This window comes from Lolium rigidum, chromosome 6 (genome assembly GCF_022539505.1).
Source record: "Lolium rigidum isolate FL_2022 chromosome 6, APGP_CSIRO_Lrig_0.1, whole genome shotgun sequence".
NCBI lineage: Eukaryota > Viridiplantae > Streptophyta > Magnoliopsida > Poales > Poaceae > Lolium > Lolium rigidum.
In genome coordinates, this window is record NC_061513.1 from 304,891,442 (window position 1) to 304,912,902 (window position 21,461).

Genomic DNA, 21,461 nt, shown 5'->3' on the forward strand with positions numbered 1-21,461 from the left:
GATAATAGTAGTCAATGAAGCACCTCTCTCAAATATACTAAACAATCCAGAAGCTACAGGGCGTGTCTCCCTTTGGGGAATAGAACTTTCCCCTCGGGACATCACGTATGAAAAAAGAAAAGCAATCAAGTCGCAAGTTTTGCCAGATTTCATCGCAGAGTGGATGGAGCTGCAAAACACGGGACCCCCAGATTTGTCGAGAACTTGGACTATGAACTTTGACGAATCCAAGAGAGTAGAAGGAGCTGGCGCAGGAGTGATACTCATATCACATGAAGGCGACAAGTTAAAATATGTCCTACGGATGACGTTCCCAAATGCATCCAACAATGAAGCAGAATACGAAGCCCTCATACACGGGATGAAGATGGTGAAAGCTTGCGGCGCAACTCGACTTAAAATCTTTGGCGACTCACAATTGGTGGCTCAGCAAGTTATGAACCAATGTGATGCGATCAATGATAGCATGATAGCATACAAGGAGGTGTACAATGAGCTTGAGAAGTTGTTTGATGGATGCGAGGTAAATCACATCAGTAGATTGAGCAATGATGAAGCCGACGTTCTCGCAAACATCGGGTCGCAGTGCCTTCCAATCCCGCCAGGCGTATTTTGGGAAGAAATAGTGGAGAGATCAACAAAGCCGAAGAAGATGCAGAAAAAAGCAAAGGAAGAAAAAACTTCGGCGTCTCTCAAAGAAGCCGTGGAGGACGAAGAGGACCAAGAGCTTGTGATGATGGTAGAAGTTCCTTGGATGCAAACGTACATATCATATATCCTCAGGAAGGAAATACCCGACGATCCAGTTGCAGCAAGGCGAATTATTCGACGATCCAAAGCTTTCACAGTGGTCAAAGGGGAGTTATATAAGCGAAGTATTTCAGGCGTCTTGCAAAGGTGCGTCACACCCGAAGAAGGAAGAATAATCCTAAAGGATGTGCATGAAGGAATATGTGGTCACCACGCAAGCAGTCGAGCTATTGCAGCCAAGGTTTTTCGGGCAGGATTTTACTGGTTGACAGCAATCGAGGATGCCAAAGAGATAGTACGGACCTGCGACGCGTGCCAGAGATTTGCCGCAAAACCTCACTCTCCGGCGGCAGAACTGATGCCAATACCATTGTCATGGTCCTTTGCCCAATGGGGACTCGACATGGTAGGCAAGTTGCACAAAGCCTCGCCAGGAGGATATGAGTACCTGTTGGTTGCTGTCGACAAATTCACCAAGTGGGTAGAAGCGAAGTGAATAAATTCACCAGATGTAACATCGGCAATAAAGTTTGTGAAAGGCCTCGTTTTTCGGTTCGGAGTGCCTCATAGCATTGTCACAGACAACGGCACTAATTTTACAGCTAAGGAGTTCAAGGCATACTGTGCAGAAGTAGGCATTAAATTGCATTTTGCGTCAGTAGGACATCCACAAACCAACGGCCAAGTAGAAAAAGCCAATGGTATCATCTGCAACGGCATCAAAAAACGTCTGCTAGGACCGCTTGAAAAGGCTCGACATACCTGGCCAGAAGAATTGCCAAGTGTTTTGTGGAGCATCCGAACAACACCAAATACGGCGACACAAGAAACTCCGTTTTTTCTCGTCCACGGAGCCGAAGCAGTATTACCAATTGAAATAGAGCACGATTCTCCAAGAGTAACAGAGTATGACGAGGAAACATCACGAAAAGCTCGGGAGGATGATATGGATGCACTCGATGAAGCTCGAGATGAAGTACTGTCACGAGTTACCAAGTACCGAAGCAAGATCTCGAAGAATTACCACGATCGACGATTGCGGCCTGCATCTTTCCGTGTCGGCGATTTGGTCTTACGGCTCAACCAGCAAAGTACAGAGAAACTCGAGTCACCATGGTTGGGACCTTACGTCGTCACGGAAGTCATCGACGGAGGAGCGTACAGGATCAAGGACAAGAAGACAGGGGTTCCCGAGAAAACCCCTGGAACGTGGCACAGCTCAGGCGGTTCTACGCCTAGAGTCGAAATATAGTCCTCCTTTGTAAAAATACAATGTACTGAAATGCCCGCGAGTTTTCAGACGCACTCTTTTCCTTTTCGGGGCACCGAGTGGGGCCGGAAAGGTTTTTAATGAGGCGGGCTCGCGGTGCTGCAATATAATAAAGATAGTGGAGATATACTACTTATTCTTCAACACGCTCGGGGGCTCAGTGCCTTCAAATTACAAAATATGTACAATACAGATAAACCAGACTTACCAAAATATTTCGCCTTGGTACAAGAATACCTCGCCAAATAGAACATCGGAAGATAACAATTATAAATATAGTGTACTCGTAAAAATTCTATTGCTTTGGTCTAAAAACCTCGCAACAAAAATATAGAACGTCACAACCTAGACACTCGGGGGCTCGTGCCCATCGACAGCAAAAAATATATATCTCCTCGCAATAAGAGAAAAATCTTCGGGATAACAAAACAATATAAGCTCCAGCCAAAGGCTCGGGGGCTTGACGATCAAAAATAGAAATAACACATATTTACAGAGCTGACAGTTTTACAATATAAATCATGTCTATAAAGACATATCAATGGTGAACCTACAGCAAGAATAAGGAAAAAACCCTCAATGGATACCTATCACATGGTCTATGGTCGTTCGTTCATTGGACGGACGAGTACTATGCTCGGCATAGCTACCCTTCACAAAGAACTCAGCGTCCATCCGAAGAAGTTCATCCATCATATCTTCGGCTACAGGAGTCACTCGCATCATCAATTTTGCCCACGTTTCTCTTTTTCTTCGACATTTTAGCCAGGGCACGTGGGAACAATTTGATTCATGGGCAATTTTGGATAGCAAATCTTTATCATCATCATAGCAAACCTTGCGCCAGCAGAGAGTTGAGCCCGCACAAAGCCATGGATTCGAGGAGCATCTCGAAATTTTTCCATTAATGCAGGAAGAGTTTCTGGCATCTTGTTGTGAGGGAACATGGTTCCATAAACTAAAAATAAAGTCCTCGTACAGAAGTCAAGGAAGTCACGGACCTGAGCCGCACGGTCTTGGAATCTGACAATTTGGCGGGTACGCTCAGGAGTGACCCAAAAGTTAGAACCATGTTGTGCGACCAGTCTGAGCAAAACATTGGCTCGAGCTTCAACACGTTGATCTTCGGCAGCAGTATCCAAAAATGAGCCTGGTACAGCAAATAAACTGTCAAGGAAGGAAGAATAGCGACAACAACATCCAGCATGATTATGAACAGGAAACATACCTGTCATGTCCAGGCTGGCGTCAGTCATTAGCTGAAGCATATAATTTTCTCGAGAAGAAGCTTCGGTAGCCTCAGCAATAGCAGCATCCTTTGCAGCAATAGCTTCCTTTGCCTGTTGAAGAGCGATATTCTCTCTTTCAGATGCTTGTCGAGATTGTTCCATCATCGCAAGAGTTTGTTTCTTCATGGATTGAAGTTGTTGGCGCAGTTCTTGCAATTATTGCGACAGATGTTGTCTTGAAGAACCTTCGATGAGGTTATCATTGACTAGCGTTTTCTTCGAGAAGGAGGACGCAGGAGAAGTATCGGCAGAAGGAGGATTGGTAGAGTAGTTATCAAATATCAACTGGAAAAGAAAATTCCAATATCAAAGGATTGCACAAGATAGAATTCCATTGATTTTCAAGAAATTTACATGGATATTACAGAAGGAGTTCTTCAAAAGGACTACTAAGATAATTATCGCCAAAGCTAATATGGCGACAATAGCTACAGAAACAGAAAAAATAAAAAGAAGGGGCATTCAACTAGACCTCCGGCTTTGATGAGCTAGGAGTTGAAGATGGCTTGATCCCGAGATAGGACAGGATTTTCTTCGTGTTGGGCTTTGCCGCCTTGATCAACGATCGCCATTTTGTTTGCTCTATCTGTTCTGTATCGCCTACTTTCGCCCAGTCGATAGTTTGTTGGCTATCAGCGACCAAAGCAACAGTGCTTTTGACATCAATCTTCATGTTCTCCTGGCGCATCTTCAGTCCAAGATCCTCTGGTGGATTGAGGTCCTTGGCAAGAGCAAGGAAAGTCTTGGGTTTAGTTTTCTTCGGGAAGAAAAAGGGGAACAGTCGTGACAATCCTGCGTCAGCTTGTTCAATGCCTTCGTGAGCTTCGGTTCCATGAAATTCAAGGACAGCAAGCGCATCAAGAAGAGGATCGTTATCAGGATCTTCAAGCTCGAATTCTTGGTTTGTTTTACCTGTCGCCAAAATATATGATGGTCGACAGTAAGTAAAGTAAAAAATAAAAAAAGGAGAGAGCAGGTTTAAGAAAAATAGAATGGATCGACAAAATTACCGACAAAGTGCCGGTTCTGCGCGATCAAGCGCTTGATGATCGCCTTTTCACGAGTAGCCTGCGCGGCTTTGTGCTCGTTCAAAGCAATTTCGGCATCATCAAGTCTTTTTTGAAGATCTTTGACACCAGCAGCTTCTGCTTTGGCTTTATCAGCCTCCGCTTTAGCATTGCTAGCATCAAGTTCAGCCTTCTTGCGAGCCGCTTCACTTTGCTCTAATTTCTGAGTAAGCGTGTCGACAAGCTTGTTGGCTTCTGCAAGTTTTTCTGCCAAAATAGTCAAGGATCGTCAAAATTGCAACAAAACAGGAGCAAGAAGTTATAAACAAGAACCAAGAAAGAATTATTACCTTCGATCTGGTCGAGCATACTCACGGTACCCAATGAATTGGGCACCGATGCGAATAAGGTCTTTGATCATAGGCTGTTAAAGAAGAATAAAGAAAGAAAATGTCGGTATGGGAAAAAAATGATGGCATAAAGAAGCAAACAGAGGAAATATAGACAGTGACATGAAAAATAAGAACTTACATCATCCAAGAGAGGGTTAGAGGAGCTACTCAATTGGAGGGTAGGCTCCGGGATTGTTTCAATCCTTGCCCTTTTCGGTGAAGGGACAAGGGGCTAGAAGGAGGAGTAGGAGCGCCGACGTCTTGTTGAGGAGGCGAGGATTCCTCTCCTTCAACTGGTGTCTCCGAAACAACTAGAGTATGTGACGTACTCGTTCGAGCAGCCACATCAAAAGCTGGTACTTCTCCCTCATCATCACTGCGATTAAATGTTGGCAGCATAAAAAGCAAGATAGAAAAAATCTTCGAGTACAAAAATAAAAAAAAAATTGACTTACGAACTGATGAGGGCCTCGAGGTATGGATCATAAGTTGCCTTCTGACGTGAAGGAGCAACTTCTTCGGCTTTGGAGGTGCCGGAATCTTTGACATCATTCCTCTTCCTTTTTTTCTTGGGAGAAACAGCAGGAGGAGGAGATTGTGCCGATGCAGTGCCTTCAGAGGCAGCCTCCTTTTCAGAAGATCCCGCAGATTTGTGAGAATCTGCGGGTTCATTCACAAAAGAGGGGGCATCTTGGTTGTCGTCGGTGACAACGGCCCTTTCCTCGACTTCTCCACCTTCAGGAAGGGGAGGAAGCGAGACAAGATTTGGATGGTTCTGTACAAAAACAGGGGAAGATGTCAAAAATGGAGTTACAAAAGATAGCGAGGCAATAACAAATCAATTGACAAAGTTTACCTTGGGAAGAGCATTGGTGGCGCTGTACGGCTTTACATGACAAGAAGAAGGGACAGGATCTTTTTTGCTGAGAGAGGAGATTTTTCGGACAAGCTTCTCTAAGTCCTTGACCTCCAAATCTGCTGACAGCCAATCTGCGTCCTTGTCGCCAGCATACTTCCAAAGAGGGTATTTGCGAGCCTGAAGAGGCTGCACTCTAGTTCTAAGAAAGTATGCTGTGATTTGGATACCTGACAACTCTTTGCCGCGAGTATTTTGCAACTCACGGATGCGAGTCATCAAGGCCTCTGTCGATGTTTTTTCTTCCTCGGTAGCCTCTGCATCCTAGGAGCGGCGGCGAAGGATTTTCTCGGCACCATCGAAAGGAGGGATGTTGTCTTCAGCACATCCATGGTTTTCCTCCTGAATGTACAACCATTTCTTGCGCCACCCTTGAACTGAGTCAGGGAGTTTGACATCGAAGTAATCGACTGTGGGGCGAACGGAAATAACAACGCCGCCTATATTATAGGCGACATTGGGAGAGCCATTGCGGCGACAAAAGAAAATGCGCTTCCATAGCGCCCAGTTAGGCTGGACGCCAAGGAAGGCTTCGCAGAGGGTGATGAAAATAGAGATATGGAGGATAGAATTGGGCGTGAGGTGGTGAAGTTGAAGGCCATAAACAAAAAGCAATCCGCGGAGGAAAGGATGAATGGGGGCGGAAAGACCGCGGATGAGATGGTCGATGAAACTTACCCGATACCCCATTGGAGGGGTTGGGTAGCTTTCTTCACTAGGGAAGCACAGCGCTTTGGGCTTCTTGTTAATCCCTAGCTTCTTCAAGAGGTTGATGTCCTGAGTGGAAATTTTGGACCTTTCCCACTCCGCGCTTCCCAGATCTGCGGCAGCCATTGACGATTCAGGCGTACTGTGCTTGATCAGCCGACGCGGTGGCATCAACAATGGCGCAGGAAGGCAGCTTGGAGAAGATGAGTTTCGGAAGTTGTGGGGCGCAGGAGGAGGTTTTGCAGAGGAGAGCAGGAGAACGGCGCGAGCGGAAGTGCTCAAGGAAGAAGAAGGAGATCTTATATAGAGGTGCGGCGAAGCGGCGGACCGTTGGATGGAAAAAGTGTGCGGCAGATGATAACCACGTGGAAACAAGGGTAAAAAAGTATTTTAACACTGGAGAAGTTACGATACGTGCGCCAGGAAAAGCGGAGGACGTGTGTCCCCCACTTACACGACGTGTCAAGATCATGGATACTTTGGGCCCGCAAGGCAGTGGGAGAAAACCTCTCGCGATTTTCGGACTCGCAATCGTGGCTATCGTCAGCAATAACGTCACCTTGGCAGAGAGAAAAATTCGACTCAATAGCTGCATAAAAAGGCGACATGCACAAGTATTGGAGAGCCTTTGATCAAATACAAGTTTTTGGTCAAATGCTCGGGGGCTACTTTGAAAAAATAAAAAGATCAAGAAATACAAAATAGAAATGGCGTGAGCCTATGATCAAATACAAATATTTGTTCATAGCCTCGGGGGCTACTCCCATCGGGAGCGCTGTTCGCGCACCCGAGAAATTATAAAACTTCGGGAGAGAAAGAAAATATAGCGGCATAAGGCGTGGAGCCTACAACCAAGCACAAGTCCTTGGCTGTAGCCTCGGGAGCTACTCCCATCGGGAACGCTGTTCGCGTGCCCGATGAAATTGTAAGAAAGAAAAGAAAGAATGATAAGAAGAAAGATAGAAGAGCAAGAGATTATATTTCGAGTTATAAATAACTCTGCATATACTCCCATCGAGAGAGCAATATAAGTCATCTTTGACTCAACAAAATGTGCCATTCAGTCAGCCGAATAAGCACTCGACAATATATTCTCAGAACGCCAAAGTTGCGATCAATTTCTGAATGCCGCAAAACTTTGCGAAGGTAAGATCCGAGATCCATTCTGTGAGGCGTGGCGCCGTCTCTGACGTCGGTATCCGTATCAACAGATACGAAGAAAAATCCTAACGGACGCGTTAGGTACCCGATAAATATGACTGGGACTCGACAGAATGGTAAGACCTTAAGCGGCACCTGTCGAAGTTTACACCAGTATCCCGAAATCATGTCCAGGGACGTGATTTTGAAGTAGGTTTTTGCGGATTGCCACTAGAGCAGTTAACTAGTACCTGATCCGTCAGATGAACTAGCCCCAACTACCATTATCCCTGTACAATATAGAAATTTATGTAAAGAAATATAGAAAAGTTTTAAGTTGTCGAGTAAAAATAAACAGTGGAGATTTTCCCTGACTCTACGATTCAAGCAAAATCTCGGGGGCTACTGACATAGGCATCCCCAATGGGCCTGCCGAAGATAGTACCCGGGGTTTATTGAAGGCCCACTACCCGAAGAATAAGAAGATTCGGAAGCCCAAGATATTATTAAGGAAAACTAGAGTTGTAATAAGAAGTAGTATTTGTAATCTTGCGGGAGGAGTTAGAAACCTTCCCGGACTCTGTAACTTGTACAATACGAATCCCTCGGCTCCACCTCCTATATAAGGGGGAGTCGAGGGACAAAGAAAGCATCGAATCATTGTTTCTAAGACCTTAGTTTCATAATCGTCGAGTACTTTTTGGCTGAAACCTTCGAGATCTACTTGCCCTCTACTTCCAACTAAACCCTAGTCTACAATCCGTAGGCATTGATAAGTTAATCCCTTGTCAGGCGGCGAAGAATTTTTGCGCTACCGTCAAAGGGGGCGATGTTGTATTCCAGCGAGTCGGAGCACTCCTTGTGGACATAGAGCCATCTTTTGCGCCACCCTTGAAAGGAGTCGGGAATTTTGACGTCGAAATACTCGACGTCAGGGCGGACACAGATAACAACACCGCCTATGTTGTAGACAATATTGTGGGAGCCGTTGCGGCGAAGGCAGAAAATACGCTTCCACATGGCCCAATTAGGTTGGGTCCCGAGGAAGCATTCGCAAAGGGTGATAAAGATAGAAACGTGCAGGATGGAGTTGGGAGATCTGATCAACTGCCCATCCTACATCCTCTACCTTTTTGACAGCCCATCTTTTTGTCTCAGTAGAGTCTTTCAGTGGCATGTTTCAGTCCTCTTCCCCATTACTTAGAAAAATTGAGCCACCGGTTCGTGTACAAGATACTATCATTACCGCCTGGACAATTAGACAGCCAACCCGTAATCGCAACGACCCAATTGCAAGAGCGGAGCTCTACCAACCGAGCTATATCCCCCGAGCCAAGTGGAGTATGCATGAAAGAGTCAGATGCTTCTTCTATTCTTTTCCCTGGCGCAGCTGGGCCATCCTGGACTTGAACCAGAGACAGCTGATGTAGCTGCAACCCGTACACAAAGAGCAATCCACGAAGAAAATCATGGATAGGAGCAGAGAGGCCGCGAATGAGGTGGTCAACAAAGCTAACCCGATATTCGATGGGGGCGACGGATAGCTCTCCTCGCTGGGGAAGATCAGCGCCTCTTTCTTCTTCGTCAGGCCAAGCTTTTTCATCAGGTTGACGTCCTGATTTGAGATCTTAGATCTCTCCCACTCGGAAGCCCCCAGATCTTGCGCCGGCATGATTGCTTCGGGGGTGTTGTGTCTTGTGAGTCTCACACGCGGTGGCATCAACAATGACGTCGGAAAGAGTAAGGATGTGGAGGAGAGCAGGAGCTCTTGGTTGCAGTGGAGGTATTTTGCAGAGAGGATTTGAGAGCGGCGCAGCGAAGGGATTACCGGAGGAAGAAGAAGATCCTTTATAGCAAACCTACGAATCGACGTGCCGTTGGATGCAGAAGGAATGGATTTGATGGCCTACACGTGTCTCCATGGGTAATAAGGTCTTTTTACTGCGACGGAACTGGACATGCGCTACGCGTGCGCGTGCGCGAAAAGCGGAGGACGTGTGTCCCCCACTTGCGTAACGTGTCACAAACCGCGGACTTTCGGACCCACAAGTCAGTGACAGGACAGGACTCGCGTTTTCCTGATACAGCGGTCGTGGCTATCGTCAACACTGATGTCACTCTAAAAAGAAAAATTTTGACTGCGGCGTTCTGAGGATTGGCGACAGAGATGGATTGATGATAACTTCGGGAGCCTTTGATCAAATACAAGTTTTTTTATCAAATGCTCGGGGGCTACTTTTTAAAGAAGGAAATCTCGAGTATGACAAGACAGAAAAGGCGAGAGCCTATGATCAAATACAAGCATTTGTTCATATGCTCGGGGGCTACTCTTATCAGAAGTATTGTTTATACTTCTGATAAGAGGTAAACGCGGATGATAAAATATAGAGTGCTTCATCAGACAATCAAGTTGAGCCTACAGCTAAGTATAAATACTTGACTGTAGCCTCGGGGGCTACTCCCATCGGGAGCGCTGGTCGCGCACCCGATAAAGATGGAAGAATTTGAAAAGATGACAATATAGCGACAAAAGATGTTAAAATGGTGAGCCTATAACCAAGTACAAGCACTTGGCTGTAGCCTCGGGGGCTGCTCCCATCGGGAACGCTGTTCCCGTGCCCGATGAAATTATAAAAGGCATGGTGAGCATATTTCGAGTTATACAAATAACTCTTCATATACTCCCATCGGGGGGACAAGATAAAAATATACAAGTCATCTGGTGACTCGAATAAATATGCTATTCCAACAGCCGAAAAAAGCACTCGACAATATATTCTCAGAGCGCCTCAGTCGCGAATTAATCTCTGAATACCGCAATACTTTGCGAAGGTAAGTCCCCGGGATCCGTCCTGTGCGGCGTGGCACCGCCTCAGACGGTGCTTTGCTACTTTTTCCGTATCAGCAGATACGAAGAAAAATCCTAACGGACGCGTTAGGTACTCGATAAAACATGACTGGAATTCGGTATCTGGTAAGACCTTAAGCGGCGCATGTCGAATTACACCAGTATCCCGAGATCATGTCCAGGGACGGACGTGATCTTGAAGTAGGTTTTGGTGGATTGCCACGGGAGCAGCTTAACCGGTACTGATCCGTCGATGAACCAGCCCCAATTACCGTTGTCCCCGTACAATATACGACTATTTCATTAAAATTATGTGTTGACTCGAAGAAGTTATATGGTAATTGTAAAGTTGGAGATTTTCCCCGATTCTTCGGTTCAAGCAAAATCTCGGGGCTACTGACATAGGCATCCCCAATGGGCCTCGCCGAAGATGGTACCCGGGGTTTTACTGAAGGCCCACGACCCGAAGATTATGAAGCCCAGTCAGGAGATAGTTTGGAAATATAGAATTGTATTAGGAATATTGACTTGTAACTATTACGGGACGGACTCAAATAGTCTCCCGAACTTTGTAACTTGGGCATCACGAAACTCTCGGCTCCGCCTCCTATATAAGGGGGAGTCGAGGGACGAGAAAAGGATCGATTTCATTGTCAACACAACCCTAGTTTTCTAGTAGTCGAGTACTTTTCCGGCTGAACCTTCGAGATCTACTTGTCCTTTACTTCCAACTAAACCCTAGTCTACAATCCGTAGGCATTGACAAGTTAATACCTTGTCACCTGGAACAAACGCGCTAAATATGTCGCGCGTAATGTCGCAATATCTCCTGTTGGAGATGCTCAAGCTTGCCAAGAATTTGGGTTCATATATGAAAAGATATAAAAAAGCCAGAAGACCCCCCAAGAAAATATGGTTTTGCTATATCTCAGTCAACTGAGATTTTTTTAAGTCTAAATCATTTACAAAAAAAAATGTTTGAGTTGCATTTTTCTATTAAAAAATGTAATTGCATTTTTCTGTCAGAAACGTGCAACTGGATCGAGTTGCATTTTTATTTGAACTGCAGTTGCACTTTTCTGAGGCGACTGAGACTTAAGAAAATCTCAGTCAACTTAGACATAGACACACCCACGAAAATAACTTTCCAAAAAAGGCAGAAGAAAACCACTCATTAAATCACCACGATTCCAAAAGCTAGATTGCAATTCACAAGCAGCACCACGCATCAAAGGAACTCTTTGCTGGCCCCCTCTTTCACCACCCATCCTTCCATCTCGCGCATCAATTTCGTCTGGATCGACAACGGTCCCTCGGCGAATTCGCAGTAGAGCTTCTCAAGAACCCGAGCGTTGCAGAGCAAGAACCTGGCCAGCGTCCTCTGCGCTCTACCGCCTTGGTAGTGCCACAGGCGAACATGCTTCACCCCGCTCTCCAGGCACGGCGGGATCGCCGCCGTCTCGCAGTCGACAGTGTCATACTTGCTGTAGTGCAGGTGGTGCGCATCCACGAACACCGACACCTTGCGGTCTCGGCGGTGATGGTATTGGTTATAGCCGGACTTAAGAGGTGCTGGTTCAAAGAATAGAATCAGGAACTCAAGGTCAGGGGCTCGCCGGAGGATTGTGCACATAGTGGCGATGGCAGCGGCAGGGTCGTCGCCGCACAGCACACACCCGTTCAACTGGAGGTGCCGGATGGCCGGGAACGCCGGCAGGGCCACGAAGCAGGAGCCCATGCGAGCGGCGCGGAGGTGCAGGCGTTTCGTGGTGGACGCGAACGGCAGCAGAAACGAACCGAGCGCGGCGAGGTCCTCTTCGGACGTGGCCTCCTTCTCGACGCAGACCGCGCATACGTCGATCTTGCACGACATGATGGATGGTAGTCCGCCGCCGTTGCCGCGCATCAAGAGGAACGAGCTGCCTCGGACGGCACCACGGTACTCGAAGGCGTGCAGCTCCTGGGCATCGACGGTGACGGTGGCAAGGTTGTGGCAGCACAGGATGATAAGTCGGCGGAGGCACCTGTTGTCGAGGAGCGACAGCACTTTCACCGTGGCGCAGGCCTCGAGGGTTAGGTCGGCGAGGTGCGGGCATGCGGAGATGAGCCTTTGAACACTCTCCTCCTCGTCGGGGACGTGGGTGAGGTGGAGCGCCTCGAGCGACGGTAGGCTGATGACGGCCGGTGGGGAGAGCCTGCACGAGCTGAGGCGCAGCGATCGTAGCGTCGCGCATGAGAAGAGCCGGCTGTGGACGGTGTACACTGCAGGCGGCCGACGCCAATACGGATCCGTCTCGTCGCTGCTGTCGTCGGTCGAGGCGGCTTCGGCGGGGTCGTCGAGTTCGTCGTCGCTGTAGTCGACCTCCTCGGGGGTAACGTCAGCCTTCCGGCGGTAAACGGCAGCGTCCTCGTCCGAGCCTGCGGCCGCGGGGTGGTGGGTGTAGGGGCGGTGGCAGATGGGAACGCGGCGGACGCGCAGATCGACCTCGAGCTCGGGGGCGGAGTGCTTCACGGCGTAGGTGACCCACTGGTCCACAGGAAAGGCGTCGAGGCCGCCGTAGCTCTCCATGGAGACGCGGAGGGCGCGCAGCGGCGGGGATGCGGCGCCGGGGGCCGGGCGGCGGCTGCGGGCGAAGAGGGCCGCGGTGACGACGACGGTAAAGGGCAGCGTCGGGTCGGGCTCGCAGAGTTCGTAACTGCGTGAGCGGTGGTCGTACTCGGGGATGGGACCTTCCGGCTCTTCCATGGAGACGGTGTGGACGCTGGCGAGGATGTCCCGCCACCGCGACGAGAGCGTGGTGGCGCGCGCGGCCTCCTTGGCGTCGAGGAAGGAGAGGATGTGGCCGAGCACGCCGTCCCCGAGCCGGCTCAGGCGATCCTCGCGCCCTTGTCCGGCGATCAACGTGTGATCCATCGCGCGATGTGCGATCTCCGGATCTGGTGTCGCAAGGTTTATGCATGTGTGTAGGGAAATAGGAGAAAGAATCGGTACTGACGTTGCCTTTGAATCAGGATAGGATACGTGTACGGTAGGAGAAAGAATCGGCACTGTATCTAGTTAAGCAATACTACAGTACTTGGGACTTCGTATCTCTTTGCGTCATGTCCTTTATAAATCGTTCAAGGGGCTGCCTAGATGATATATATTATAAGTTAGGAACAATGTCCACATAGTGGATGAGAACCCACGTTGCCTTTGGATTAGGATACGATACACAAACTAGCACAATAAGTATATACTCTGTATTAATAATAACTAGCACAATAAGTGCGCGTAATTAATTACACGTGTAAAATATGAATGCATGTATAATTTTATGTATGTAAACAATGGACGTTTTTAAAAATGTTTGTCCTTTTCTTTCTAGCAAAAACATTTTTTCTGAAATCTTAAAGGCCAACCTATGCCAGACCAGCTAGGAACCCTAATTCTACCACATCGCAGCATCCCAAAGATAGTGTGTCAAGTAGTGTATTTTGCTTTTCCTACTATAAATTTTAACACTAAAATTTATACTAGAAATTGCAAACCACAGTACAAGTGAAATCCAGGTGGGATCCCACCTTGACACCTTACCGAAAGACCCGCACATCATCCATCCCATCCCCATGAGTGAGCGCTCACCCGCCTCAACCTTCCTCGTGCGCCGCCCTCTCTCCCTCATCTCATCTCTCTTCCACCGGATGCGCTCCCTTTCCCCCGTTCGAACCAGACATGCAAAATGATAGTGCTGCAAGCGCAAACCAAGCAAGTAAAGCAACGTCACAAAATTGTTCTCAACAATAGCTTTACATGTTTGCATAGGACATGCACTGTGCCTGAACATCGTCACAAACGAAACAATGCAACAGTGAATTGCGGCCATTTTCTTCTCACTAACCATATATTATCCTCCTTCTCTGTCAGTTCAAACATCTCATTGACTTGAACTAGGTTGGGGAACAACAGAGAAGCAGCTGGGGCCTAAACTGGATTACGCATATATGCAGGTGTGAAGTCAGATGAGCAAAGTAGCAAACACCACCAGGGAAAGTAACAAACAAATTAAATTATGTTTCAAACCACACTATGCGGGATTGTTAGGAACCATGAATAGCACTAATGTGCCTTGCAGTTGAATGTCTCCATAATCTGGAGTAGCAGAAATCGTCCTCAGAGGAAGCTGATCCGTTATTTACGGTTTAAAACCAGCTTGGTTACATATTTGAAGTGTATCCTGAGACTAGTATCAGAGAAATCTTCCAAATCTAATTATGGTTTATAAAGCTTTTTTCTCAGCTCATAACAGCTTCAAATGCCGCAGAATACAGAGCATGATGCACACACACACACAAAAAACAGAGCAGTAAAGACACGCCTAGCCAGGCCCTTTGTTTTATTGCAGTAAAACACCCCACAACAGTATGTGGACTGCCGAGAGTCCAGTAATGGTGAAGAATCTCCAGAGCCTGCGACAAGGCACCACTGAACCAAGCGACGCCGAGCACCTCGTGGCTGCCCACATCGTCATGTTCCCAAAATCTAGCTACTCCTCAAGTCTAACAAACAGTTTGGTGATCACCAATTCCCGCACTTCCCAAGTCATATAAATGCGCAGAGGTCGAGTACGAAAGCAGCAGCAACAACCGGAACATCAGAAACATTCTCAATAGATCACTGCCACCAAACTTAGTTCCTTACAAGGTAGAATGTTCCCTCTTCCAAATACACTGCAAAACTTCTCTTTCACTAGCTTTTACCACCAGATCCTCTTTTCGGAGCGCTAAAGATCCCAAAGCTTTTCTTAACCTCAGGCTTGCCAGCAGACACGCCATCTGTCTTCTTCACATCAGGTGTGGACGGCGTTCGAGTACTGAAGACGCCCAAACTCCTGGCAGCCGAAGCAGGATTCCCCGCATCGCGGCCTGGTGCCAATTCAGCGCTCTGACTCGGTTGCTGGAACTGCCGCTGGTTGTTATTCGGTGGCATGTAACTTCCTCTCTCGTTTCTCCTTGGGTCTTGAGGTGGTGGTGATCTGCCTCCTTGGCTGAACCTGGGAAGCGGTGGCTGGTTGGGCTGTTCTGATGGTCTCTGGTTATACCGGCCTTCGTTTTCGTTTCTTCTCGGATCTTGTGGTGGTAATCGGCCTTGGTTGTCGCCGCCTCCGGGCTGCGGTCTACGGCTGGCATACCTGTTGGTCAGCTCAGGTGCCATATCCCGCTTTTCCGTTTGATGAGGATTTCCGCTCCTGGAAGCGCCAAGTCCACGGTCTGGTGATGATTGTGGTCCCGCCTGGCCAGGGTTCATCCTGTTCCCTTCAGCATTCATGTTGTGCGCGCTTTCGCGGTTGTTGCCTGGGTTCGAGTTTAACTCCCTTCTGAAGCCTCTATCTGGCCTTTCTCTTTGCATGGAAGGTTCACTGGAGCGAGGGGCGGGCGTTTTGTCTACTTCCGAACGATATTCACTTGCCACATCCCCACTGTCTGTAGCAGTGGCTGGCGATTCAGGGGCAGTGCTGCGAGGGGTGCCTTTGCCCGCGTCTTCCATGGCCTGGCTAGCCTTCTTTCCACCTTTCTTGGTTGCAAACTTCGCATGCCGGACAATTACATACGCATGCTTTGAGTCCAAATGCGGCCCACTTTCTACAATGCACACATCTTGTATCTGTTCAATTGGTGGAAATTATAGAAAGAGCCAAACTTTACTTTCATGTACAGAAATTCTTAAATTGAATTGAATGGCATCTAGTTAACGGGGAACTGGAAGCAATAAGGAGCAAAGTACTCACCAGTCCCAATAACCGAGATAGCGGTCCGCCGAGATCTTCTGCTTCGTTACCTGCAGGCATCGCCATGCACTGCCAAATAGGAGCACCATTACGTTTTTCACAGTATGCGTTCAAGAAATTCAAGATGAAGAAATTAATATGAACATCAATAAATCAAATATATACAGCTATGAAGTTTTAATAGGCTGTAACATAAATCTAAGTCAAGCAGGTATTGGATATAAGCATTTTGCTTGGCAGTACAAACGTTGTGCTGTCACCTCAGGTGAAAATGAAGTTCAAGCTGGTATTGGATATGTGCAGACGACCCCAATGAAAATAGTAACAAGTTGATGCTAATCCTATTTATAGGCACAAAAAGAGACTATCTACATACTAGCATAAAAGATAAGCCATATCATCGAGCCAGAATAAGGAGTGTTCATATACAAAGATCCCTGGATCAAGTTATAACATGGCAACAACGCAACTCCATTTATGAATCGACCAAGACTCAACACAGCATGTAAGACTCACTGCCTGAACGCCAGATCAACACTTTCCCCACCCTTTTTCATATCCAGGGCAGGCTTTAGGTACGCTTTAGTTTGAAATCATTAAAGATATGCTCGACCTCGTTTATGTCCATGGTACCATCGTACGTACCTTCTACTATCAACCAGATGAGATAGGGCTTTGAAAGGTCAGAGTCAGTCTCCTCTTTCTTTTATTAGGTCCATTGATACTTTATTCCACTGGCGGACCATGACAGCCCAACAAGACCAGGCCAAATTTTTAGCCCATGTGGTAGAAGAACGGCCCCATAAACTTAAAATTTATTATTACTTGGTAAATGGAACTAACGTCACATGTAATAGAACAGGAACTGTATCAACAGTGAACACCGATACATGGAACTTAAGAGTTACTACTCTTCAGCCCGCCTCTAAGGTCACAATGACTTTCATAATAGTTGGTTTCCATGTTCACAGAAGCCATCTAATAATTTCACTGTTTGGTTTCCCAATCTCCAGATGATTTAAGTAGCACAACACATAGATAAAATCTACTGTTCAGTAACAAAACATAACTAAGTGGATCAAAGTAAAAAAAAAAAAAAAAAGGAGATTTTTTAGCAATTCCCTGGGTTGCCAAATAAATATTAGCAGAACCATACAAAAGGAACTAAAAGTGAATGTGATCCCAAGCTTACCTTCACCCTGTAACCACGCTCCATTAGTCTGGTAATTGCATCTGCTTTCACCTTCAAGTCTTTTATTTCCTGCGAGCAACAATTTATGTTCCTCAACATGCATATGTGGCGCAAGGCCTCTATACTGAACACAATATATCTCTGTTGGGATTTTTTAAGGCTCTATAATTTAGAAAAGGGGTGAGCTCAACTAGGTATATCCAAACAAATAGGAAGCAAGCATGGGGTGGTCTGAGCAAGCGCACACTCCAGCTGCAAGGTAGCAAATGAAGCATGCATTTCTCATCGAGTTAAGATAGAGCATTCACAATTACTGCCAGGTATCAGCTACCAAAATAAAACAACAAAAGTTCCTATCATTCTCCTCTCAAATATTATTCAAGCATGCATTCCATATCAGAAAAAAAAACATTACGAAAGATGATAGGCTACAATTAACAAAAAGATAAAACAACATTACTCACTGTCTTCGCCTTAAATCGCACTTCCTTGTTATCCCCACCACGTAAGACAATGGCGGACTGCAGAAGATCAGATACAACATAAGGAGAGGGAGATGCTATTACATTCAGACATGCTGCAAAAGCACTATAAATATGACCATTTGAGGTGCACATTACTGTGACATGTGCAAAAGCACTATAAATATGGAAGGAGATATTATGCAGAAGTACAATAAACTTTGCTCAAGCGTTTGTGGCTACATTTAGCATTACCATTACATTTCAAAAGCACTTGAGTATTTATGCTTTCAGCGTTAAAATTCAAGTCCAAAATACATTTTTATGATGGCAACAGTAAAATAGTACAGTAACTTTTTTCAGATCGCAAAAAACATCAGAGCAACCACAATCGGGCTCTGATTACAAAACCAAGTGCCTCAATACAGCAGAAGTAAGTACTGTGCTTCTGCCCATTTTGACTGGGTGACCAGAACCCTTCAGTACTAAATGTCCCAAGTGTATATTCTACTGAACATGAAGATAATATGCCTATAAGTATCCACCTAACCAGATGGCGTTGTTTCCACAGAAATCCAACAGTTCATCTTGTGTCTTGTAAAAGATACTGTCAATACAGCAAGTGGTAACATGATAAATTGCTGGTTATCAAACAGACTGTTTCTCTTTTACACAAACTACAAACTGTTACTTCGAAACTCTATGATCTCGCAAACTACTAAGCATGGCTCTTCTCTGAACATTCAACTCAACTCCAGTAAATGCTGGAACAAGAAACTCACACACACACCTTAGTTTTTAGGCGTTCTTTCTCCTTGGCGTCTTTGTTGTACTTCTCTTTGTGGAAGTCCATGATCTTGCAAACAGGAGGGTCTGATTTTCGGTGGACCTGCACGGCGACAAGATTATACATAAGCATGAGAAATGCAGCCATTTCCTAAATCCCAACAAGTGGATACCTCAGAGTAGAAGGAAATACGTTATCAAATGAGGATAACCTAGGACACCAGAAAGTGGAACCAAAATGTGTTATGGAGTACTGTACCTCAACCAGGTCCATGCCCATCCTAGCAGCCTGCTGAAGAGCTTCATGCCTGGGGACAACGCTGTGCCCTGCGAGACAGAAATGTTCAGCATCTGACCGGTGAATGGAGGTGTGTCTGTGTGTGTGAGCGTGTGCCCTCCCTGCCCTACCTTGGTCGGTGACGAGCCTGAGGAAGGGGGCGGTGATGTCGTTGTTGATCCTGGGCTCGGCGTCGTCGTCGTCTTTGGGGGCCTTCTTGACCTAGTGACCACGAGCCACAGGCGACGAATTAGCGACGGCGAGAAGAAGGGAGAAGGAGGAAAGCTAACCAAGGGCAGCAGAGGGAGGGAAGGGAAAGACCAGATGAGGCGGAGCGGCGAAGGACCGGTAGGGGATGATGATCGGGGGGCGGAAGGTAGGCGGGGGCGCGGTAGGAGGCGAGGGGGCGGCGCCGCGGAGGTAGGCTTGGGAGCGGATGGCGAGGGATCCGACGGCGCGGCGGAGAGCCATGGCCGGCGGAGGCGACGGAGCGAGGCGGCGGCGGCGGCGGACCAAAGGGGGCGGCGGTTAGCTTGCCTGACTGGACCTCGGACGAAAAAGCCTTCACACTAAAGCCCAGGTTCTTTCCTGCAAACCAACGACCAGAAAAAAGCCCAATGTGACTATGAATGTTACACGTGCGACACAAAACAAGGCCCAGTTCAATCACGAGAATGCCGGAGCCCATGCACACGGCCTCTTCATTTATTTGAAAGTGTGAATCATTTGAAGTTTTTTTTTTACCTGGACTACGGTGGCTTTACGCAATTACGCCAGCCTGAACTCATTTATAATCACACAAAGGTTTTACAGGGGGTATCATTACAGAGAAGGAGGGGGGATGGGGTGTGGAGAGAAACGAAGGAGAAATGGAGGGGAGATCTCAAGGCGGATCATAGCCATTACACCAAGAATTATAAAGGTGGGATGAGGTGGGGGTGGTACGATAAGCCCAAATCCTAATGTCCTCTAGGCAGCGCCGAGTAACCAACGCAAGATGCTCATCAACACTGGTGAAACTAAGAGCATTCCTTTGCTTCCAGATGTTCAACGCAATAGTTGTGTTAATGGTGGCCTCCTCGTAGGTGCGGCACCTCAAGAGCTAGAGGTCGGTGAAGGTGTCGATGACGTGGTCGTCGAAGTCGCGGTGGAAGAATCTCCAGACCTCCCAAGCCCGGGGGCATTGGAGTAGAAGATGATCTGTGTCTTCGTCTTGATGGCATGAAAGGCAGGCAGCAGAAGACCTGAGGTGGTGGCGAAACCACCGCTCGTTGGTAGGTAGCCGCTTCTTCCTGGCAAGCCATTAGAAGATCTTGCACTTCAAGGGTACTGCACTCCTGCAAACCTTGTTCGCAACATCATCGATCTGCAAATTGTTGAAAGCAACAGAGTAGAAACTTTTGTTCAAAATCTTGTTGTTAGGGAGACGGTTAACACGTAAATCTGGGGCATCGGGGCGCAAGTCCACCAGACTCAGGTTGGAGGAGAGGGCACGGAGCTCCTCCACAGCAGTAGCTGAAAGGCACGGCACAAGAAAGAGGTCAACGTGAGGGGAGAGGTTTGTTGCGACGTTAAGGTTAGGATGAGGGGAGTGGGAGAAGAGGTTGGTGAAGGGAGTGTGAAGAGGGGAGTCGAGCCAAAAGGCCGTGGCAACTCCTCTACCGATGGTGACTGAGGAAATAGCTCTGAAATTGTCAAGAGTGGCAAAGATGTCCTTCCAAATGGGGGTGTCTGAAAGAACATCTCTCACATTATGTTTTGTGTGTTTGATGTCAATATATGTGATACACTAATGTTTGATTAAGTGGTACAGGGATTACATAGATAATTATTCATGTGTGTTGGATTTGATCGTCTGTCAAAATTCATCAGAAAAAGATTGGCCAGGTCGGATAATCCGGGCCGGATATTGTTGAAATATCCGGCCCCCTGATTTTGGCTAAGTCTCACGAGGAATTGTTGCGCAGTATGGGGGCCGGACATTTGCCCGGATAATGTCCCGGTATTGTACCAGGGCCGGATTATCCGGGCCGGATATTTTGGAAATATCCGGCCCCCCCGATTTTGGCTAAGGACTGGAAGAAAAGCTTCTCTGATATAGGGCCGGACTTTTGGCCGGATTTTGTCACGGTTTTGTTCCGAAGACCGGATTATCCGGGGGGGCGGATTATCCGGCCCTTACTTAGGCCGGATTATCCGGCCCCAGGCAAAGCAACGGCTCATTTTTGAGAGGGGGTATAAATACCCCCTTCTTCTACCTTGGTTGCTTGCTCAATCATTACACAAGAAATCTGCCAAGCCACCTCCATTAGAGCCACCTCAAGAAAGTCAAGATTTGCAAGATCTCCTTCCTCCCCCAACCAAAGCTCTTGATCTTTGGAGATTCGAAGGAGAAGACACCGATCTACATCCTCACCGAAGCGTTCTTCATTTCCCCTCTCTTGTTTGAGGGATCTCATGCTAGTGTTCCTATTTGGTTCCCTAGTTGATTTGTTGTTGATGTGTTGTTGTTGATTGTTGTATTGTTACGATTTGGGAGCCTCCAATTTGGTTGTGGATGTGTGCCCCAAGAACTTTGTAAAGGCCCGGTTTCCGCCTCGAGGAAATCCCTTAGTGGAAGTGGGCTAGGCCTTCGTGGCGTTGCTCACAGTGAGATC

At 47.2% G+C, this 21,461-nt stretch overlaps 1 protein-coding gene across 1 annotated transcript; it reads right to left on the reverse strand.

Annotated features, from left to right (window-relative positions):
* Positions 1–14,470: 14,470 nt before the first annotated feature.
* On the reverse strand, positions 14,471–19,275 carry LOC124661064 (translation initiation factor IF3-1, mitochondrial-like). The gene is made up of 8 exons (XM_047198927.1): positions 19,126–19,275; positions 18,936–19,026; positions 18,787–18,854; positions 18,532–18,630; positions 17,745–17,801; positions 17,281–17,349; positions 16,089–16,157; positions 14,471–15,964 (listed from the first exon to the last, which is right to left on the reverse strand). Exons 1-8 carry the CDS (start codon positions 19,273–19,275, stop codon positions 15,050–15,052), a joined length of 1,518 nt encoding a protein of 505 aa, XP_047054883.1. The 3' UTR covers positions 14,471–15,049.
* Positions 19,276–21,461: the final 2,186 nt, after the last annotated feature.